This window comes from Dipodomys ordii, unplaced genomic scaffold, assembly GCF_000151885.1.
Source record: "Dipodomys ordii isolate 6190 unplaced genomic scaffold, Dord_2.0 Scaffold15, whole genome shotgun sequence".
NCBI lineage: Eukaryota > Metazoa > Chordata > Mammalia > Rodentia > Heteromyidae > Dipodomys > Dipodomys ordii.
The window spans coordinates 16,127,545-16,150,562 of record NW_012267231.1 but is presented as its reverse complement, the minus strand read 5'-3'; the positions used below and the strand labels follow the sequence as shown (position 1 = coordinate 16,150,562).

The 23,018-nt window shown below is 49.0% G+C and overlaps 3 protein-coding genes across 4 annotated transcripts in view; 2 read left to right on the top strand and 1 right to left on the bottom strand.

Moving 5' to 3' along the window:
• Nucleotides 1–21,782, top strand: part of Sin3a (SIN3 transcription regulator family member A) — a 47,881-nt gene extending 26,099 nt beyond the window's left edge. Inside the window, exons 12-21 of the mRNA XM_013012048.1 lie at nt 666–782; nt 1,732–1,970; nt 4,796–4,979; nt 5,927–6,500; nt 9,692–9,861; nt 13,280–13,453; nt 15,724–15,816; nt 17,199–17,293; nt 19,911–20,118; nt 20,666–21,782. Of these exons, the coding sequence (XP_012867502.1) occupies nt 666–782; nt 1,732–1,970; nt 4,796–4,979; nt 5,927–6,500; nt 9,692–9,861; nt 13,280–13,453; nt 15,724–15,816; nt 17,199–17,293; nt 19,911–20,118; nt 20,666–20,896 (2,085 nt within the window). The 3' untranslated portion in view covers nt 20,897–21,782. The remainder of the gene's footprint in view (nt 1–665; nt 783–1,731; nt 1,971–4,795; nt 4,980–5,926; nt 6,501–9,691; nt 9,862–13,279; nt 13,454–15,723; nt 15,817–17,198; nt 17,294–19,910; nt 20,119–20,665) is intronic.
• Nucleotides 21,468–23,018, bottom strand: part of Neil1 (nei-like DNA glycosylase 1) — a 17,898-nt gene continuing 16,347 nt past the window's right edge. For both annotated transcript variants that reach the window (XM_013012049.1, XM_013012050.1), the window contains exon 10: nt 21,468–21,487. The gene's annotated coding sequence lies outside the window, so the exon portion shown is untranslated. The remainder of the gene's footprint in view (nt 21,488–23,018) is intronic.
• Man2c1 (mannosidase, alpha, class 2C, member 1) overlaps nt 22,444–23,018 on the top strand; it is a 12,920-nt gene continuing 12,345 nt past the window's right edge. Inside the window, exon 1 of the mRNA XM_013011936.1 lies at nt 22,444–22,475. Within this exon, the coding sequence (XP_012867390.1) occupies nt 22,444–22,475 (32 nt within the window). The remainder of the gene's footprint in view (nt 22,476–23,018) is intronic.

Genomic DNA, 23,018 nt, shown 5'->3' with positions numbered 1-23,018 from the left:
CTGAGGTCTGTGTTCTCAAGGCTGGCACTCTACACTTTGACCCACAGTATCACTTCCAGTTTTTCTGATGGTTCATTGGAAATCAGAGTCTTAGACACTTTCCTACCCAGGCTGGCTTCCATCTGCGATCCTCAGATCTCAGCCTCCTGAGTAGCTGGGGTGACAGGCGTGAGCCACCAGTGCTCAGTTTCTTGTGTATCTTTTTAGTGGAACGGAAACTTTTTTTGGTCAGCCCTGGGGCTTGAACTCTGGGCTTGGGCACTGTCCCTGTGCTCTTCAGCTCAAGGCAAGCACTCTACCATTTTTTTTTTTTTTTGTCCAGTTGTGGGGCCTGAACTCTGGGCCTGAGTGCTGTCCCTCAGCTCTTCAGCTCAAGGCTAGCGCTCTACCACTTGAGCCACAGCGCCACTTCCGGCTTTTTTTTCTTTTTGCTTATATGGTGCTGAGGAATCGAACCCAGGGCCTCAGGCATGCAAGGCAAGCGCTCTACCACTGAGCCAACTTCCCAGCCCCAACTCTACCATTTTTATCACCGCACCACTTCTAATTTTCAAAGCCTGGGCTGGCTTTGAACTGAGATCCTAAGAACTCAGCCTCCTGAGTAGCTAGTATTACAGGCATGAGCCACCAGCACCTGGCTCAGTCTCTCTTTTTCTATCCCCAAGGTTTTAAACGATACTTGGGTTTCCTTCCCCTCCTGGTCTGAAGACTCCACCTTCGTCAGTTCTAAGAAGACTCAGTATGAGGAGCACATTTACCGTTGTGAAGATGAACGTTTTGAGGTATGAGCTCCTTATTCATTTGGAGTTAGGGGAATGGGAGAAGATGAGATTAATGAAAGCGTATCTTAAATATAGTTTGTGAGCATGGGCTGTTTACGACTAAAGAACCAAAGGCTCACAGTGGTGTAAGTGCTGCTCACAGTGACCACCATCAAAGATATTATCAATTTTTTTTTTTTTTTGGATGGTCATGGAGCTTGAGCTCTGGGACTTTTGCTGTCCCTCAGCTCTTCAGCTCAAGGCGAGTGCTCTACCACTTGGTCCACCACGCAACTTTTGGTTTTCTGGTGGTTTATTGGAGATAAGAGTCTCAGAGACATTTCCTGCCTGAGCTGATTTTGAACTGTGATCCTCAGATCTCAGCCTCCTGAGTAGCTAGGATGACAGGCGTGAGCCACCAGCGCCCAGCTCCTTTGAGTTTCGAAGAGCTTTTTTTACTTGAGCAATTTTGTGTGTTTTGAACAAAGAATTCTATGTCAGTTGGCCACTGGTAGGTGGTTAGTCATAGTTGCCTATAGCATCTATGAACTTCTCAGTCATTTCACAGAAGTCAGTAACCATGATCAATGCTAGCCTCTGTGGAGCGTTATTATATCAAGCTGAAGAGAGTGTTCTTGATCCCCGTGCCCACAAGTTCAGGTGATGAGTTGGAATACAGAGTTGGGGTCTCTGCTGTAAGGCCCCAGCCTATGGTTGGCTGTCCTCAGGCAGCCCTATCGCTGGCTGGGCTAGCAGTAATAGCTGTTCAGCTGCCTTCAGTGTGTGTTCGCCTGTGCTAGGCATTGTGCTTAATGTGCTGTGTGACGAGCACGTGAGGGCAGTGGCTCATCCTATTTGATAAGCTATATCTGGTATCTGGCATTTATGACCCCGCTAGATCCCTACCTTATTCTAAGCACTGCTTTCTTCTGGTTTGGGTCCTGAGCGCCGTTCTTTTCTTCTTCCCTAGCTTGATGTCGTCTTAGAGACCAATCTGGCAACAATCCGAGTTCTGGAAGCAATACAGAAAAAGCTCTCCCGCCTGTCTGCTGAGGAGCAAGCCAAGTTCCGCCTGGACAACACCCTCGGGGGCACGTCAGAAGTCATCCACCGCAAAGCCCTCCAGAGGATATACGCTGACAAGGCAGCCGACATTATCGACGGGCTGAGGAAGAACCCCTCCATCGCAGTTCCAATTGTTCTTAAAAGGTGCGTGAGCAGTCTGTCCTTTGTGACAGCCTCTGTGTGTGTGTGTGAGTGTATGCGTGCGTGTGCACAGACGCGTGTTCGAATGCCCATACTGTGGTTTGAACTCAGGGTCAGGGTGCTTTTCCTTTACTTTCCCACTCCCTGTCAATATGCTACCACATGAGCCATAACTGCACTTCTAGCTTTTTCGTGGTTCATTGGAGATAAGAGTCTCTTTCTTCAGCTCAAGGCTAGCACTCTACCACTTGAGCCACAACGCCATTTCCGGATTCTGGTGGTTAATTGGAGATAAGAGTCTTATGGACTTTCCTGCCCGGGCTGGCTTTGAACCATGATCCTCAGATCTCAGCCTCCTAAGTAGCTAGGATTACAGGCATGAGCCACAAGCTCCCAGCTGTGTTTGATTTTTTATCATAATCTTGAGCATTAGCATCAGCTGTGATCAAAGCCTCCCAAGCAAGCCAAGAAGACAGTTTCATGCTCATTTCTCTGTTCTTAGACTTTGCTCTTCCTGGGACTCCAACTCAGGGCCTGAGGCCTGTCCCTGAGCTTTTGCTCCAGGCTAGCACTCTACCATTTGAGCCACAGCTCCACTTCCAGCTTTTCTTTTCTGTTTACATGATATTGAGGAATCAAACCTAGGGCTTCATGCATGCTAGGCAAGCACTCTACCACTAAGCCACATTCTCAGCCCCAGAGTGCGTGCTTCTGTTTTATTTTCACGATATTGGGTTCAAACCCATGGCTTCAAATTTACCAGGGGAAAATACTGCATTTCTTTCTTTTTTTTTTGGGGGGGGGTCCGGTCGTGGGGCCTGAACTCTGGGCCTGGGCGCTGTCCCTCAGCTCTTCAGCTCAAGGCTAGCGCTCTACCATTTGAGCCACAGCACCACTTCCAGCTTTTTTCTTTTTGCTTATGTGGTGCTGAGGAATCGAACCCAGGGCCTCAGGCATGCAAGGCAAACTCTACCACTGAGCCATCTTTCCAGCCCCAATGCTGCATTTCTTAACTACACTTTTTTTTTTTGGTCAGTCATAGGGCTTGAACTTGGCCTGTCCCTGAGCTGCAGCTCAGGGCAAGTGCTCTACCACTTGAGCCACAGTGCCACTTCTGGTTTCCTGGTAGTGAATTGGAGATAAAAGAGTCTCACAGACTTTCCTGCCTAGGCTGGCTTTGAACTGTGATCCTCCTTGGATCTCAGCCTCCTGAGTAACTGGTATTATAGGCATGAGCCATCAGCACCCAGCTTTAACCACACTTTTTAAGCATTAGTCATTGTAAGTCAGGCACCATAATTGTAATCCTCTCTGCTCAAATGGCTAGGAGGACTGCAGTTTGAAGCAGCCCAGGCAGATAAAACATAAAAAAGCCATGACTAGAGGTTTGGGTTAAGTGGTAGAGTGCCAGCCTTGAGCAAAAATGCTAAGTGATTGCTCAAAGTCTGCCGCGGACCGGGTTCTGTCGGGACGACGGAGGATACCTAGGGGAGGAACCTGGAATAGGATGGGGAGATGGCAAACAGACAACTCACACACATTAGGAGTGGATGCTGAGTGCTGAGCGCTGAGTGCGATTTAATGCAGAGGATAACAAACTTTTATAGCAAAAAGTCTCCATAAGAAAGGGCAAAAGGTTACATAATCTTGCTGCATGGCTTCATTCTTGGGCGGTCACCAGCTGATCGCCTGAAAGGGCAAAAGGTTACACAGCCTTGCTGCAGGGCTTCATTCTTGGGTGGTCACCATCTGGTCGCCTGATAGGCACTTGTTTCTGGCTTATCTCTAAGAAATATAATGGGTTTTGATGTTTGTCACCAACTAACCATTACCTTATTTCTATAGAGGCCTTAACTGTCCCATAAGATCTTTTCTGTTCCTTCTTTAATAGTAAACACCAAGGAGACTTAGATCTAGCAAGTCTCTTAGTAAATGAAAGAGTAATAGGAAGTTCTTTCTCCAAAGTAGTTATCTCAGCAATTGCCATACATTCTTTCTGTTCTAGCCGCGCCTACAGCTTTTTGTAAATCTCTTACAAACAATTCCTTCTGCTGAAGTGACTTTGTGAAACCCCCAATACTTTTATATTTGCTTATGGCTTGTCTACTAGCCTCCATAAGAGGGGTTTCAGGGTAGCACTTAACTCCGGTGAGTTAGTCATATTTTTAAGACACTCATCAGATATTGGAGTCGTCAACACTCTTCAGAAAGAGCTTTGTATAGGGAAAGGTTGACAATGAGCAAGTACAAAGAGCAGTAGAAACAGTAAAAGATTAGTAGGCACTTTTATATAGAGGAAAAGAAAGGCAGAAACACATCTTTCCCAGGGGCTTGCCAGCCTTTTCCCAGGAGTAGGCCTCTTAGAAGCCCTATTCTCCGAGGTAGACTTCGGTGAAGTCCCAAAACTTGGAGATAGGTTTCTGTAAAGCCCCATTCTCTGAGGTAGACTTCGGTGAAGTCCCAAAACTCAGAGATAGGTCTCTGAAGCCCCTATCATGGTCTGATAGATGGTTTCCCATGCTAAGCAGACTCCACTGGGGTCAGCGTGGCAAAAGTCCTGAGTTTAAGCTTCAAGACTGGCACCTTAAAAAAAAAGAAAGGAAAAGTAATTGTAGCTAAGATGTCTGACTTAAGGATAGATTATCTCCCCATAGTAAGTCCTACCTAAGAGTGGTTCCCTGTCATCAGAGTATTTTATTTGGAAATATTTATCTCAGGTTATAAATATTCCCACCAGATGTTGCATATCTTTTAAGTAATCAGGGTTTATGTCTCCTTCCTAGTCTCTTAATTTCCACATGGTGTTCACATCTCCCTCTCCCTGGCAGGTTGAAGATGAAAGAGGAAGAGTGGCGAGAAGCTCAGAGAGGCTTTAACAAGGTTTGGCGAGAACAAAATGAAAAATACTACTTGAAGTCTCTAGACCATCAAGGCATCAACTTCAAGCAGAACGACACGAAGGTCCTGAGGTCTAAGAGCTTGCTCAATGAGATCGAGAGCATATACGATGAGGTGAGCCGGCAGGCCCGGGCCCCTGTGGGCTGGCCTTCATCTTTTTCATAGCTTTGCTTCCTGGAGATTCTTTGTTACAGAGGCATTAAGATTTTCCAGGGCTGCTGATTCAGTGTACACTTCTTGCCCCCTGCCGTCTGTTTGCCTAAATATGATGGCTCTGTACCACAGCTCTAAAACTTACCATTGACCTCAAACTACCTAATCCTCATTGACGCGGCACACTTATTAGCAGGACTATAAATAGTCTTAGAGCTAAAGATGAATAAGATGAGTTGTGTTTTCTTTTAGTGTACAGTCTTAGGACATGAAGGTACTGTGATCACACATTCTTAAAAGAATATAGCATGGGCTGGGAATGTGGCTTAGTGGTAGAGTACTTGCCTAGCACACATGAATCCCTGGGTTCAATTCCTCAGTACCACATACACAGAAAAAGCTAGAAGTAGCGCTGTGGCTCAAGTGGTAGAGTGCAAGCCTTGAGCAAAAAGAAGCTCAAGTGACCAGACCCTATGTTCAAGCCCCAGAACTGCCCCCCCTCCTTAAAAAAAAAAAGAATTTAGCAAATGAGCTCTGACATAAACTTAACCACCAATACCCTCAGTGTTATTACACAGTCACCTAAACACTCTACCCTGGAAGTGTTTTAAACTCAGCCCCCGTTCTCATTCAGAGTCTACAAGGTGCCAATTTTTCTGCATCAAGTTAACTCTCCCACATTACCTATGTGTGTGAAGAACCATATAACTGTTAAGGTCAAGGATGGGTGTCTCCAAGGCTTACAGTCCTTCTGCCTCACCTGTGTGCTGGGATTACAGTTGTATACACACACACACACTCACCCACAGCTGCCTCTGTAGTTCATAATAGAACGTGCGCGGCTGGTGTGGTCCTGTTCGTTGTTGCTGTAGACATATCACACGATGCTTTTGTGTCTGTCCCACCAGAGGCAAGAACAAGCCACAGAAGAGAACGCAAATGTCCCCGCTGGCCCGCACCTCTCACTCGCCTACGAAGACAAGCAAATCCTGGAGGACGCCGCTGCCCTGATCATCCATCATGTCAAGAGGCAAACAGGAATTCAGAAGGAGGACAAGTATAAAATCAAGCAAATCATGCATCATTTCATTCCAGATCTGCTGTTTGCTCAGAGAGGTGATCTCTCCGATGTGGAGGAGGAGGAGGAGGAAGAAATGGATGTAGACGAAGCCACAGGAGCAGCCAAGAAGCACAACGGTGTTGGGGGCAGCCCCCCTAAATCCAAGCTCCTCTTTAGTAACACAGCAGCTCAGAAATTGCGAGGGATGGACGAAGTGTACAACCTCTTCTACGTCAATAACAACTGGTATATCTTTATGCGGCTGCACCAGATTCTCTGCTTACGGCTGCTACGGATTTGTTCCCAAGCTGAGCGGCAAATTGAAGAGGAAAACCGAGAGAGAGAATGGGAACGGGAAGTGCTGGGCATCAAGCGAGACAAGAGTGATAGCCCTGCCATCCAGCTGCGGCTCAAAGAACCTAGTGAGTGCCTGGGCTGTGGGCGAGCGAGAGCCAGGCCTTGGGTTTTGGAGCAAACTTATCACACCCTGTCTCTGCAACTTAACTGCCTGTGTGACCTTACAGCAACAAGCTGATAACTTGGGAATGGAGGTGTTAATTACTACCCTATGGGTGGCTGGAGGACTTGGCACGGGCGGGGGCGGAGGGGGGGGGAGGGGAGAGGGCGGTTATGAGAGAGAGAGATCACTTTTGCCCTGCTTGGTTCATGGACACTGAGCTTAGTGGTTGGTACTGCAGACACAGGGATGGGGCATCAGTTACCCAACTGTCAGTATAAGGAGTGTTTGAAAGGACAGAGACTTAATAGTTGATTCCACTCCATGATAGCCTAAATGTCTAGTTATTCATGCCCAAGACAAATAGCTGTGTTCCTAAAAAGTAGCAATATTTTCTGAAGAGGAGATTGGCATAGGGGCTCTGTGACACGAGAGCAGGTTGAGGAAGCCCTGATGATGCTCTAAGCAAGTCTGCTGCCTGCGTCCACACCACTGTTCAGCTCATACTTTAGGGACTTGTTCTGAGCCAGAATCTTTTTCCACGTCTTTCGTCTGTGCTCTTCAGGAAATAGCAAATCTGAGGAAGGAGGTTTTCTTTATTTTCTACATACTTTTTTTTTTGGGGGGGGGGCTCCGGTTGTGGGGCCTGAACTCTGGGCCTGGGCGCTGTCCCTCAGCTCTTCAGCTCAAGGCTAGCGCTCTACCACTTGAGCCACAGTGCCACTTCTGGCTTTTTTCTTTTTGCTTATGTGGTGCTGAGGAATCAAACCCAGGGCCTCAGGCATGCAAGGCAAGCGCTCTACCACTGAGCCACCTTCCCAGCCCCTCTACATACTTATTTTTGTGCCTATCCTGGGGATTGAATTCAAGGCTTATGCACAGTCCCTAAACTGCTTCTGCTCAAAGTAGCACTCTACTACTTGAACCATTGCGCCACTTGCAACTTGTTCTGAGCAATTATTGGAGATAAAAGTCTCACCAACTTTCCTGCCCAGAGAAGCTTCAAACCATCATCCTCAGATCTCAACCTCTCCTGTATAATAAGGATTACAGGCGTAAGCCACTAGTGTCCAGCTTCATTTTGTTTTTATGGGTTGCTCTTACAGAAATCGAATGTGCAGCCCTGGCTGTCTGAAGAGCTAATGACACTAGCAATTAATTCTCAACGCCTTTGTCTGCATTGGTGCTAGCTTGAGAGGAACAAATTATGGCCTGTAATTTAACTGTGGTGATTCCTTTTGCTTAGGTAGGAATTAAAGATGGCATTCTCCTGGCCTGACCACTAACCTAACCTGGCTTAACCTGGTATGAGGCTTACATCTTTGGTGTTGAGTGGTAAAGCCAGAGCTACCCTTATACTAGACGTAGCTTATAAGAACAGGTGTAGTTTCACCAGCTTTATACTCACGTAGAGGCAGGTGTTTTTCCCTGACAGCCACAATGTATTTCAAAGGCTGTCGTCTCTGTTTGTCTGTGGGCTTGTGCGCAGGTGATGTTCTGCGGTCAAACTCAAGCCACTTGATTGCTTCACGCAGTCATTGTCTTGTTTTGCCCGTCCGGGAACTTTGCACCACACTTCAGATAAAGGGAGATGGGTTCCATTTTGCTCATTAGAGTTTTCTCTTCATGCATATGCTACGTGCAGGTAGCCAATGGGTGAAGTTTCTTTTTGTAATTTTTTTCTTCTTGTTTTAGTCATGTTTTTTCCTTTCTTTCTGGCAGTATTGTGGAGTTTGAACTCAGGGCCTTTGTGATTACCAGGCAGCCATCTGCTTCCAAGCCATGACTTCCCACCCTTTTATCAAGATCATTTTTGAAATACCTTCTTGCCTCATGACCAGTGCATGCTTGGACCGTGATTCACCTGTTTGAGGCCTCCCATCCTATTTGGGATGTAACAGGCATATACACCAGCAAGCCTAGTTGAGGAGTCTCAAAATTTTTCTGCCCTTCTGCCACAATCCTCCCACTATCAGCCTCCCAAGGAGCTAGGATTACAGGTGTAAGCCACCTTTTAATGAAAGTACATTTATACTGGAAAGTATATAAATCACAATTTTGCAGCACAGATAAGTTTTTCCTTAGTGAATATATTTGGGGTTAAAGAAAGAGATTAAGGGCTGGGTGCTGGTAGCTCATACCTGTAATTCTAGCTACTCTGGAGGCTGAAATCTGAGAATCTCTGTTCAAGGCCAGCCCGGGCAGAAAAATCCATGAGATTCTTTATCTCTAATTAACCACCTGAAAAACAGAAGTGGTACTGTGGCTCAAGTGTTAGAGTACTTGTCTTGAGCTGAGGGACAGTGCCCAGGCCCAGAGTTCAAGTCCCAGGACCAGGGAAAAAAAATGAAGAAGCAAGATAAGACGCCAGTGTCTTCTGTGTGCTTTCCTCTTGAGTCCCAATCATAGAGATTAGTGTTTGAATTTTATCTATGGGTCTCAGTAAGCTGAAAAGAGCTCTCTCTCTCTCTCTTTCTCTCTGTCCAGTCTTTGTTCCTCTGCTGGTTGCCAGACAACTTTTAAGTACTAATGAGGATCATTCCAAAACTGGGTGTGATGGCTCACATCCATAATCCTAAATACTCAGGAGGTTGAAAGATTGATTCAGGGTGCTAGATGAGGTGATTCCCGTGTGCAACAAGTATAGGTCATTGAATGTAGCTCACGGAGCATATAATATTGCAAACCTTTTGAAACAAAAGAACTTTGACAAATGTAGATGACCTCATTATTCATAAGGGATTTAATTTGTGCCCCTTCTGTTAACGACAGTTTGCCCTGTGCTGCTGGCTAGCCCATGGCTGCACCTGCCCACCTGCCTTTTCTTGTCTGTAATAGCTTGATGAGCAAGTGCCTCTCCAGCCCAAAGCACCTGGATCCTTTGCCTTGGATATTTTGCTTCCCTGTCCTTCAGCGGCCAGCAGTGCTATGGAGTATCTAAGGTTACAAAATCTCTTTCTCTACTGGACCGCACTTGATGATAGCCAGCCATCAGATTTCATCTCTGCAGGGGTTGAGGAGCTGGTGATTTCAGTATTTCCAGTGTTTATGCTTTCAGATGCAGCGTGGCCAGCTGTGGGGTTTGTCCTGCCTTCTGTCCTCCATCTGCCTTTAACCGGGTAAAGCCTCACCTGTCCCATCCTTTCTCTTCTCTAGTGGACGTTGATGTGGAGGATTATTACCCAGCATTCTTGGACATGGTGCGGAGCCTGCTGGACGGCAACATAGACTCGTCGCAGTATGAAGACTCGCTGAGAGAGATGTTCACCATTCACGCCTACATTGCCTTCACCATGGACAAGCTGATCCAGAGCATCGTCAGACAGGTGAGGGGGCCTGGAAGCCGGGGCTGCTCAGGGCAAAGAAAAAAGGATTTGCGTGGTGTGTAAAGGGAAGGCAGTCTGCTCGTCTGACACTGAATGGATGGCTCTGAAATGGAAAGGCAGGCAAAGGATAAGGGATGGTCTCACACCATGTCGCAGTGTCACTATTCCAACCACACAACGGGCTCCCTCGCAACCCTCCGTGCTCTGGCCCTACTGTAGTCTCTGCATTCCTTCTGCCGCCCCCCCCCCTTGGAGAGCACAGGGGTCCTGGTGCTCTCTCCCCACCTCCCTCACCCCCACCTGCCTGTCTCTTCCCTTGCCTGAGATGCATGCACAGCACGTGGCATGGCCTTTCACGTAGACACTGGTCATTCTGATCAGCTGTCAGGTAGACAGCTTCTTTCCTGAAAAGCAGAGATGTTCCTGGCCCTTCCCATAAGGTATGTGAGTGGTGACTGCTGGTTTCACTATTGGATAACAGCTGGCTTCATTTACATTAAGCACAGAGTCCACTTGCCCTGTGCGGCTTTCTGCTGCTGTGGCTGGAGGTAGGAACAGAATGTGTCAGTCCACCATCTCAGCAGCTTCAAAGAGAACCAGGAAAAGCCATCAGCTGCCCACTTATGCCAGTAATCATAGTTGCTCAGGAAGTTAAGATCTGGAGGATCAAGGTTCAAAGCCAGTGGGCAGAAAAGTCTTTCCAAAGTGCTACTAGAGGTATGGCTCAAATGGTAGAGTACCAGCTGTGAGCAAGCTGAGTAAGAACACAAGGCCCTGAGTTTAGCCCCAGTGCCAGTCCCCCCTTAAATGAAAGGGAGCAATGAGACTGGTAGATACTTTTTTTTTTTTTTTGGTCAGTTGTGGGGCCTGAACTCTGGGCCACAGCACCACTTCCAGCTTTTTCTGCTTATGTGGTGCTGAGGAATCGAAACCAGGGCCTCAGGCATGCAAGGCAAGCGCTCTACCACTGAGCCACCTTCCCAGCCCTGGTAGATACTTTTAATAGATTAAGCTTTGAAACAGTAGGTGCAGTTAGTCCATTTTAGTTAGCACTATTTGTTTTGTTACTATTTGTTTTACTACTAAGTATATAAAGAGGTTACAATTCCAAAAATCAGGTTATGGCACTTCTGGTCAGTGTCACCCATCTTCCATCGCTCTCCTCCCCGTGCATACGCCCAGACATCCTTCTCAGAATCTTCCGTCTTCCCACATGACGTTGCCCCAAGCTCCTTGCTGACTGGATGGAGAACTGCTGTGTAGGTCAGGCCACAGATGGATCTTTTCCAGACTGGTTTTAGGGAGATGAATTTTCAGGGTATAGCAGACAGTGTGTGAGTCCAGGATTCATAGCATGGCTGCGCAGTGAGGACCACTGGGCGACCCCTATTCTCCTGCGTTGCCTCTTTGTCCTCAGTTCTTCGTGGCTGGACCTGCCGCATCTCCCCCAGGCCTCACCATCCCTGTGAGATCCGGCATTGCCCTCCCCCACTGGCACTGTGACCAGACATGCCTCTGGATTCCTCGTGTTGCCCTGTGCGAATACTGTCAGAGGGCGAGCACACCATGGGTTCTGCTGTTAGCAGGCAGTGTTTTGTGAATGGTGTAGCCCCACAGATGCCAGCTCCCATCCAGCTCCCGTCACTCGCCTTTCTGAATTTGCCTTGTCCAGTTATCTACAGATACCTACATTGTCATTTAAGACTGTTTAATGTGAAAAAATAGTAGTTGTCATGGCTACACCTCAAAAAGAATGTCACTTCCTAAAAATAGGTAGCTTAGTGGTTACAAGAAATTTAATATATTGGAAGTGGCGCTGTAGCTCAAGTGGTAGAGCTGAAAAACTGAGGGACAGCGCCCAGGCCTAGAGTTCAAGCCCCACGACCGATCAAAAAAAAAAAAGAAATTTAATATAGATGAATTGATAGTGACACTTGACGCTTTGCTTTGTGTGTTTGTATGTGTGCACCAGTTCCTACTTCTGGCTTTTTGGTGGGTAACTGGAGATAAGAGTCTCCAAAACTAGCCGGGCGCTGGTGGCTCACGCCTGTAATCCTAGCTACTCAGGAGGCTGAGATCTGAGGATCGTTCAAAGCCAGCCCTGGCAGGAGAGACCGTGAGACTCCTATCTCCAATAAACCACCAGAAAACCGGAAGTGGCGCTGTAGCTCAAGTGGTAGAGCGCTCGCCTTGAGCTGAAGAGCTGAGGGACAGCGCCCAGGCCCAAAGTTCAAGCCCCACGACCGACAAAAAAAAAAAAAAGAGTCTCCAAAACTTTCCTGCCCTGGCTTGTTTTAAACCACAGACCTCATACCTCTTGGCCTCCTTTGAAGGTAGAATTACAGACATGAGCCACCTGCTACTTTTTGCTTTCTTACTTGATTTTTACATTTTGTTTTGTTTTTCCGACAGTTGTAGGGCTTGAACTCGGGGCCTAGGCACTGTCCCTAAGCTCTTTTTTGCTTGAGGCCAGTGCTCTACTACTTTGAGCCATAGTGCCACTTCACATTTTCTGGTGGTTCATAATTTTTTTCCTTCTTTTAAACTCAGGGCCTCTTGTTTTGGACACCTGAGCCATACCACCAGCTCCTTCATGTTGAGCTATTAAGTACTTACTTATTTAATCATACTGAGTAGCTAGGATGACAGACATACCCCCCCATGTGCAGACATGGTTGACATTAGGTCTCAATGAATTTTTGCCCAAGCTACCTCATACCACAATCCTGCTCCTGAGAAGCTAGGGTTATAGTCATGTAATCGTTTGCCACTCTGCCTGGCTTGGAATTTTTATTTCAACATAGAAATAATCAACCTGGCACTAATGGTTCATGTCTAACATCCTAGCTAATCAGAAGACGGAGAGTTGAGAATTATGGTTCAAAGTCAGCTGTAACAGAAAAGTCCATGACTCCAGAAATACTTAGCAGGGCAGGCTTAGAGGCATAGTTCACATGGTAGCCAAGCAAGCCCATGGCCCTGAATTCAAACCCTGGAGCTAGGGGAGAAAAAAACCTAGCAGGCTGAAGATGATGTAGCTCACTGGTAGAGTGAGCTAGAATCTGTCACATTTCATGTTCAGTGCCACAATTTTATTTTCTATTTAAGAAATAGCCTATAATCTTTGAGAACAGCATCTCTTGAAGGTTCGACTTTGTGGTCATTGAATTGTTACTGCAGGGCCCTAGGTTAGACCCCCAGCACTGGGGAGATGGCAAGAAGAATGCTTGAAGATGGGCTCCCCGTCATTGGATATGCTGTCTTGAAGATGAACCGATGGGGGAGTAGCGCTCCTGTGACAAGCCTTTGCCTTGTCCCTCCCATGGGCAGCTCACGCGTGGCACTTCCTGTCCGTAGTCTCTCCCTCTGGTGTCACGCTGGCGTGGGTCTCACGGGAGTGTGGCCTGTGTCATTGCAGCTGCAGCACATTGTCAGCGATGAGATCTGCGTGCAGGTGACGGACCTTTACCTGGCAGAAAACAATAACGGGGCTACTGGAGGGCAGCTGAGCTCACAGAGCGCACGGAGCCTGCTGGAGTCCACGTACCAGCGGAAAGCGGAGCAGCTCATGTCTGAGGAGAACTGCTTTAAGGTAAGAGCCACTCAAGTGACCAAGACCTTGCTGGGGAGGGCACAGTTATTAGGCTCTGCCAAGCACATGCTTTCCGTCCTGGAGCTCCTCAGGAGTTCCTGGCGGAGGCATTACCGAGACTACTGAAGTGGCCAGGTGCCGTTGGCTCACAGCTGGAATCCTAGCTACTCAGGAGCCTGAGCTCTGCAGATCACCGTTTGAAACCAGCCTGGGCAGGAAAGTCTGTGAGATTCTTATCTCCAATTAACTACTAAAAAGGTGGAAGTGGTGTTGTGGCTCAAGTGGTAGAGCACTTGCCTTGAACAAGATAAGCTTAAGGACAGTATCCAGGTCCTGGGTTCAAGCCCCAGGACTGGGACACACACACATAACATCAGTTACTATATATTTTTTGTATTCAGCTTTGTAGTTTTTTGCTTTGAAGATTTTACGTAGTATAAATTATTGCTTTGTAAATATTGTTGAAAAACTTAGGCAATAAAATCTATTGTCATGCTTAACATAAAGTAGAAAATGGACAACCAAAAAAATCACTCAAAATTTATCCCAGAAAGGAAGTGGCTCAAGTGGTAGAGCGCTCGCCTTAAGCTGAAGAGCTGAGGGACAGCGCCCAGGCCCAGAGTTCAAGCCCCACGACCGACCAAAAAAAAAAAAAACTTGGCAATAATCTTTGGGGCTGGGAAGATGGCTCAGTGGTAGAGCACGTGCCTTGCATGTCTGAGGCCCTGGGTTCGATTCCTCAGCACCACATAAGCAAAAAGAAAAAAGCCAGAAGTGGCGCTGTGGCTCAAGTGGTAGAGCGCTAGCCTTGAGCTGAAGAGCTGAGGGACAGAGTTCAGGCCCCACAACCGGACCAATAAAAAAAAAAATTTATCCCAGAAAATGATCAGTGGACCTCATCCTGAACAAAATGTACTGTAACTTATTTTGCTCAATTAGCAATGTCCCTGGCTGCTCTCACATGTTTTATGCTAAATTGGTTTTTCATTTTCTTCTTTTTTTGTGTGTGATGTCTTTTGTGATGTAGCCCAAGCTGGCCTCAGACATGAGACCCTTTGTCTCATCTTTCCAGAGTCTGAGATGAGATTCCTGCTATGGACTAACATGCCTGACTGTATTTATTCTGTTGGTGGTGGTGGTGGTGCGTGGTGTTGGTCATGGGGCCTGAACTCTGGGCCTGGGCACTGTCCCTCAGCTCTTGAGCTCAAGGCTAGCGTTCTACCACTTGAGGCACAGCGCCACTTCTGGTTTTTTCCTACTTATGTGGTGCTGAGGAATTGAATCCAAGGCCTCATGCATGCAAGGCAAGCACTCTACTACTGAGCCATCTTCCCAGCCCTTTTTTTTTTTTTTGTCAGTCGTGGGGCTTGAACTCTGGGCCTGGGCGCTGTCCCTCAGCTCTTCAGCTCAAGGCAAGAGCCTTGAGCTATAGCGCCACTTCCGGTTTCCTAGTGGTTTATTGGAGATAAGAGTTTCACGGACTTTCCTGCCCAGGCTGGCTTTGAACCTCGATCCCCAGATCTCAGCCTCCTAAGTAGCTAGGATTACAGGCGTGAGCCACCGGCGCCTAGCCTTTTTTTTCTTTTGTATTGTCAGTCATGGACCTTGAACTTGGGGCCTCGGTGCTGTCCCTGAAATTTCATTTCATAGAATAAATGCCTATCAGGTTGGGCACTGGTTGTTTCCAATATTTGACCACTGTTCTAGCTGATTATAAAAGCAAATAATTGGAACTGAGGACCTGGGCACTGTTCCTGAGCTGAAGCTCAAGGCTAGCACTCTACCACTTGAGCCACAATGCCACTTCCAGTTTTCTGACAGTTAATTGGAGTTAAGAGTCTCACAGAAAGCCATGCACTGGTGGCTCACACCTATAATCCTAGCTACTCAGGAGGCTGAGATCTGAGGATCGCAGTTCAAAGCCAGCATGGATAGGAAAGTCCATGAAACTCTTATCTCCAATAAAAACCACCAGAAATCTGGAAGTGGCACTCTAGCTCAAGTGGTAAAGCACTAGCCTTGAATTGAAGAGCTGAGGGACAGCGCTCAGGCCCAGAGTTCAAGCCCCACCATCATGGCAGATTTTCCTGCCCAAGCTGGCTTCAAACTGCAATCCTCTGATCTCAGCCTCCTGAGTAGCTAGGATTACAAGTGTGAGCCACCAGCACCCGGCACCTACACAAAATCCTGTAACTCATTGCCTCCATAGCTTGGGAAAGCTTATTTGTCCTGGAGGTTCTGTTTTTTACACTCTGGCTTCTCATTTACAGCTTATGTTCATTCAAAGTCAAGGCCAGGTTCAGCTGACTATTGAGCTTCTGGACACAGAGGAGGAGAATTCAGATGACCCTGTGGAGGCTGAGGTATGGGCAAGTATCTCCCACCCCCACCACCCCATGCCAGGAAGTGTTGCTGCCTGAGTCTGCCAGGCAGCCCTGTTCTCAAGGGGACTTAGATGTGTTGGGCATGGTGAGAGTCGGGATCCTCAGCTTTAGAGAAGGAAGGGGTGCCCAGTTCTCTGTTCCTCTCCACTGAGGAAATACCATGGTTGGCAGCTTTCCTGCACAGGAAATAGCACGGGGTACCCAGGGCCCCTCTGGCGGCGCAGTGTCCAGTCCACGTGGTGCTCTGTTCTCACTGGTTGTCGAGCAGCCAGGAATTGAGACCTGATCGAGCAGGCCATGACACAGGTGTTTGGCTGGCCAGCAAGGTGACAGACGTGCAGGCACACGCTGTGTGGTTGAAGATTATAACAGGAAAATATTGGCTTCTGGTTGTGAAATTTTTCTTCCACCCTCCCCAAGAGGTACCAGAAATGCAGATTTGGGGTGGCACTGGGGTCTGAACTCAGGGCTGGCACTTGCCAGGCAGGCGCTTGAACCCTGGAGCTGCCCACCTAAGTCCGGGCTGGTGTGCAAGATACTGATTGCAGACATAGTCTCCCTATGTACATTTCCTTTAAAACCTCACGTAGGGAAAGTGGCGCTGTGGCTCAAGTGGTAGAGCGCTCGCCTTGAGCTGAAGAGCTGAGGGAAAGCGCCCAGGCTGAGAGTTCAGGCCCCACGACCGGACCCAAAAAAAAAAAAAAACACGTAGGTAAATTTTTGTCAGTGAGCCAGTTTCTACCGACTTCTGATATCCATCTCGAGCTAGTCGTTAGCCAGCCTGTAGCTGATAGAATTTTAAAATCTGTTTTTAATACTAAGTAGCCAACGTTTTATTGGGGAACAAGACTTGCTGACCCTTTTGCCATGGTGGGGATGAAACTCCCCTGAGAGACAGTCTTTCTCTCGTGGCTCTGCCCCTTAAGTGCTGGGCCTATAGGCGTGTGCCACCAAACGCATCTGACTTACTTTGATGTTGGAATTTTTTCTTTGGTACCAGTACTGGGGCTTACGTACAGGCCTTTGTGCTCTTACGTGAATTTTTTTTCTCATGCCTGTCGCTTTGCCACTTGACTCATGACTCCACGCCTCTTCTTTTTCTTTTTTTTTTTTTTTTTTTTTTGTTTTCTGCTGATATATTGGATTTTGGCACATGGGTTGGTTTCTAACCTTGATCCTCAGATCTCAGATTCCCAAGTCACTAGGATTACAGGCATGAGCCACAAGCACCTGCTTGCAATTCTGGAGATTTTAATCAAAGAATCGAATTGTATGATGGTCATAGAATTAGACTGCGTGATGTGGATGAGGCGTAGGTTCTGTGCTTTTCCTGCACTTCCATGTTGCATGTCTCTTCCTAGCGCTGGTCAGACTACGTAGAGCGCTACATGAACTCCGACACTACCTCTCCTGAGCTCCGGGAACATCTGGCCCAGAAACCAGTGTTTCTCCCCAGGTGAGTATGCTTAGTGTGCACGGTGGGGCATCCATGAATGCAGACTTGGGAGTGCTGACGCCAGCCATTGCTCTCTGCATGCTTATATTGAGCGTGCCCAGAGCCTGGCGGGGCATCCCTCCTCAGGAGGAAGGACCGCCAGGGTTTCTGGACTGCCTCAAGTAGTCAGCATCTAGTCATGTTCATAGTGAGGAGCTGTTACAGCTGAGGCACCAGAGCAGATCAGCAAAGGGAAAGGGGAGGAAGCCAAAGAGAAGCTTCCAGGCCAGGAGTCCTCCACGCACGGGACAACGCTCTTACCTCCTGCTCTTCCACGCATGGAACACCCTCCTCCTCCTCCTCCACGCACGGAATGCCCTCACCCCTTCTTCCACGGACAGGACTCCCTCAGCTCCTCCTCCATGCACGGAATGCCCTCACCCCTTCCTCCACGGACAGGACTCCCTCAGCTCCTCCTCCACGCACGGAATGCCCTCACCCCTTCCTCCACGGACAGGACTCCCTCAGCTCCTCCTCCATGCATGGAATGCCCTCACCCCCTCTTCCACGGACAGGACTCCCTCAGCTCCTCCTCCACGCACGGAATGCCCTCACCCCTTCCTCCACGGACAGGACTCCCTCAGCTCCTCCTCCATGCACAGAATGCCCTCACCCCTTCCTCCACGGACAGGACTCCCTCAGCTCCTCCACGCACAGGCGAGGCGCTGCCTCTGGGAAGACTCATTAGAGGCTGTGAGGGCTTTGCCCGTGCTGGTCATGGAAACAGCCTTCCTGTGTGAAAATCCCAGACTCAGATAACAGCAAGTGTTAGGAGAAGCCACATTGCATGTGTATGGTTTTCAGCATACCCATTCCCTGGTGATTCGAGGTGGTAGAATGCACTTCACGACCTCACGATCACATGCACGGTGGCCCAGGGCAGTTACAGAGCTGCTAGGATACTCCCTGTGTCCTGTTACATTTGCTCCTCCTCTGAGTATAAAATGTTTCAGGGGCTGGGAATGTGGCTTAGTAATAGAGAGCTTGTATCCCTGGGTTTGATTCCTCAGTACCACATAAACAGAAAAGGCTGGATGTAGCACTGTGGAGAGCACTAGCAAAAGAAGCTCAGGAAGCTGGGCGCCAGTGGCTCACGCCTGTCATCCTGGCTACTCAGGAGGCTGAGATCTGAGGATCGTGGTTCAAAGCCAGCCCGGACAGAAAAGTCCTGAGACTCCTACCTCCAATTAGCCACTAGAAAACCAGAGGTGGTGCTGTGGCTCAATTGGTAGAGTGCTCGCCTTAAGCTGAAGAATACAGGATAGCACCCAAGCACAGAGCTCAAGCCCCACAACCAACCAAGAAAAAAAAAAAGAAGCTCAGGAACAGTGCCCAGGCCCTGAGTTCAAGCCCCAAGACTGGCAAAGAAACATAAATCATGTTTCAGAAGTAGAAAATAAAGAGTAACTGAATGGTGGTAGTTTAATCCCAGCACTCAAGAGGTAGAGGCAAAAGGATCACAAATTTAAAGCCAGCTTTGTATACTATAGTTCCAGGCCAACCTGGGATACTCCAAGAACCTATGCATAAATGAATTCATTAGGCTCAGTCCTCATGAGGACAGGGACAGTGGTGTCCACAGAGAGGTCCAGTCACTCATTACCATTGTGCAGGATTCAGGCCAACCACCTCGGCTGCCACTAGTGGTGCGTGCCTGTGACCCTGGTTAAGGTCTTGGGTGGTTTGAGGCTAGCTTGGATAGCAAGTTCAAGAGACTCTATACCTCCAGTTAACCAGCAGAGAAGTTGCATGGGAGGTGGGGCTCGAGCCACGTAAGACTGCAGCCCTGATTTCAAGCCCTCATGCAGGCCAATAAAAAGAGAACTGCAGCTGGGTGCGGTGGCTTATACCAGTAATCCTAGCTAATCTCCAATAAGCCACTCTGAAACCCAGAAGTGGCGATGTGGCTCAAGTGGTAGAGCCCTGGCCTTGAGCTGAAGAGCTGAGGGACAGAGTTCAGGTGCAGAGTTCAAGCCCCATGAACAACAAAAAGAGAACCGCCCCATACAAAGAGATCTCTTCCTTTTAATAGTACAAGGTTAAGGAATGGAAACTTGAGTTGGCAGAAATTCATTTTCACATTAGTGGCCTCTTGGGAATTAGAATCCTAAAACCAGATTCTCACCTCGGAGGCACCTGCCCCTGACAGTGCCCCAAAGCGCTCCTTCGTTTTAGTGTGGCACTTGTGCATGTAGCTGCCTTGATTAACTTTAGGTAATAGAAGCCTGTCACTGTCACTGGACAGGAATGCCCAAGACTCTTATCTCCAATAAACCACCAGAAAACCGGAAGTAGCCCTGCGGCTTAGGTGGTAGAGCGCTAGCCTTGAGCTGAAGAGCTTAAGGACAGTGCCCAGGCCCAGAGTTCAGGCCCCATGACCAACAAAGAAAAGGGTCCCACAGGTTTGAGTTGGTTCATCATCCCAGCGCAGGTAGAAGGGGTCCCTGGTTCGAGGTTATTCCGGGCTCTGGTGGGGAAGCCGCGGCGGGTGGGCAGGGCTGCCGCCTCCGTGGTGTGGCCTCCCTGGAGGCCGAGGCGGGGCACCGGGGTGACTGTCCCCCGGCCCTCTGCCTCCCAGGAACCTGCGGCGGATCCGGAAGTGCCAGCGCGGGCGGGAGCAGCAGGAGAAGGAGGGCAAGGAGGGGAACAGCAAGAAGCCGGCGGAGAGCGTGGACAGCCTGGACAAGCTGGAGTGCAGGTTCAAGCTCAACTCGTACAAGATGGTGTATGTCATCAAGTCCGAGGACTACATGTACCGCCGCACCGCGCTGCTGCGCGCGCACCAGGTGAGCCGCGCCGCCCCCCACCGCACACTCCTCACACGCCTCCTCACTTTCACGCACACTGCACCTCCTGCACAGCTGGCCGCTTTGGCATGTCTTGCGGGGTGGAGGGCAGAGGGTTTCCATCTTCCTTCAGAGGGCAGACAACCCCCGCGGCCTTCTTAAGGCTTATTTTTGTTATTGTAGAATTGATGTAGAGAGGGGTTATGGTTAAATGAGTCAGGTAATGATTCTTTTTGAACTGTGTCTCCCTCTCCCCCTCCACACCCCACTTTTTTGGGGGGTCCCGGGGCTTGAACTCAGCCAAAGTGCTGCCCCTGAGCTCCTCAGCTAAAACTATGCCTGGGCTGGCTTTGAACCGAGATCCTCAGATCTCAGCCTCCTGAGTAGCTAAGGATGACATGCGTGAGCCACTGGCGCCTGTCTCCCCACCCCCACCCCCCTTTAAAAATTTTTAAACCAGCGATAGTAAGAGCTGAGCCACAGCTTCCTCGCTGCAGAAGCAGTGGTGGCTTCCATTCGTGTGGCATCCCCAATTTCTGTTTTGCAGTCCCACGAGCGTGTGAGCAAGCGTCTGCACCAGCGGTTCCAGGCCTGGGTGGACAAATGGACCAAGGAGCATGTACCTCGTGAGATGGCAGCGGAGACCACCAAGTGGCTCATGGGCGAGGGGCTGGAGGGCCTGGTGCCCTGCACCACCACCTGCGACACGGAGACCCTGCACTTCGTCAGCATCAACAAGTACCGCGTGAAGTACGGCCCCGCGTTCAAGGCGCCCTAACCCGGGCCCGAGGAGCCCGAGGCACAGGCCAGGCTGCAAGCAAGGGTGCTTCCAGCCTCACTGGGCCTGCAGGCACCGAGGGGGATACCGATAGGAACGGGGCGCCTGACAGCCGGAGCTACCCAGAAGGGAAGGAAGCCCAGGCAAGCGCACAACCCCACAGCGTGCTTGCCCACACCAGCAGGGAACCACCAGCGTCTCCACCGCCCTACCTTCAGGAAGGAGCGGGGTGCTGCTCAGGCGGACGCACCGGGAGCGCGGCACCGCTGCCGGCCTCTACTCTCTCCCCAGACAGGAGAGACACCGGACCTGGTGTTTTGTTTCATTTTCTGGTCACGAGCACATCTAAGATAAGCCATTGGGTTTCGTGTGGGCTCCCAGCGTGGCTTCCGGATGGGTCGTCGTGTGGGTCTGGTGTCCGCCCACCCCACTCCCCTCTTCCGGTTCTCAACACGTACAACTCCGTCGTCCTTTCTAGCTCCCGTGGAACTGTTTTGTACCTGCTTCTTTACTAGTCCGCCCTAGTCCATCCACCAGCTTTCTCTCTCTCTCTCTCTCTCTCTCTCACACACACACACATACACACACACAATTTTAACTTGGGTTTTCTTTTGTAAATAATGTACATATTGTCAATTTTTTATTAAAAGAACTCTGCTTTGATGTGCTAGCATAACTGCTGTAGCTCCTTGTGTACCGTGGTGCTGTGTGGCTTCAGGTTTAGTGCTACGACAGGTGTACAAGGCATTTATTACACTTTCTACCAAAGGGACTTAACCATTGTAGTACTTTTGTGTAAAACTTGTCTTCCCCTTTGCCCCGACTTTTTTTCTTTTTTTTTCTTTTTCTTTTTTTTGTAAATAAATAAAGCTTGGTTCTTAAGGAATACTCAATCTTCAGTCCCTTGTCCTCACGAGAGTAAGGCAAGGTGCTGGCCTCGGTGATCTCTCCGCTGCTGCTACTTCATAATACTAAATAGCTTTAGTATGCTCCCCCCCCCTTCAAGTATTTACAAATATTTTATATTTGGGTTGTCAAGCGATTGACAATTTACTGATTTCTATCTATGTATTCTTATCCTATTGGCACTAAGGGTGACTAAGGTAAATGCCAAACCAGTAACCGAAAGAAGTATGACTAAAGTGTGTGCTGTGTAAGTGGAGTTTGATACTATTTGCAGTTGCTAAGGAAATGTGTATACACACACGCACACTTCTAAAACTTTTACACAGACTTAAATATTAATGACTAGGGCTTTTATGAGAAAAGATTGACTAGCCCTTCACAGCACTCAGGTGTGTATTTTCTGAGCAACCATCACCTAGTTGTAGTTTTGCTTGGGTGCTTTGGTAAAAATTTACTTAAAAATCCCCAACACCACCACAAAGAAAAACGTTTTTTGGCTGCTGGATCTCCACAAACACAAGGCAGACACTCAGAAACTTGCTGAGGCTGACCTTGAAACCTGGGTCCTGAGTGTTAGGATTGCACATAACTCAGCCCTGGGCTTTTCTTGTAGCAGTGGAGCAGGCGCTCTGTGGACACGGATGCGGCCTAGCAAGGCTGATGCTGGAGAATGGTTGGCGTGTATTTTAGGGGAATACAATTTCCCTATTCCACTCTGCTCCCTCCACAAACACCATGTTGGCTTGACCACCACCACCACGGCACCAGCCACAGGCGCCCGCCCTGCCTGCTGGTGTCAGCAGCAGCTGTCAGGCTCGTAACTTCCAGCCTCATGCAACGATAAAAGTGGGGCTGGTAGCTCACGCCGCCCTGCGGATCGCGGTGGGCAGCCAAGTCCGAGAGACTATCTCCAATTAACCAGCAGAAGACCTGAAGTGGCGCCGTGGCTCAAAGTGGCGGAGCGCTCGCCTTGAGCTGAGGGGCGGCGCCCAGGCCCAGAGTTCAAGCCCCACGGCCGGAAAGAAGAAATGCCAGGGCTAGCGTGTGCATGTGCATTTTACGAGCAGGACATCAGCCTCCGAAGGAAAACACAAGTGCCACGCAAGGTGAAGGGTCCGCCAGCGGAGTCAAAAGTCCCGCCCGGGCTGGCGCGCACATCCGGCCCGCGGCGGGGAAGCGTTTCCGGGGCGCACGGTCCTCGCCGCGGGTCGGCCCG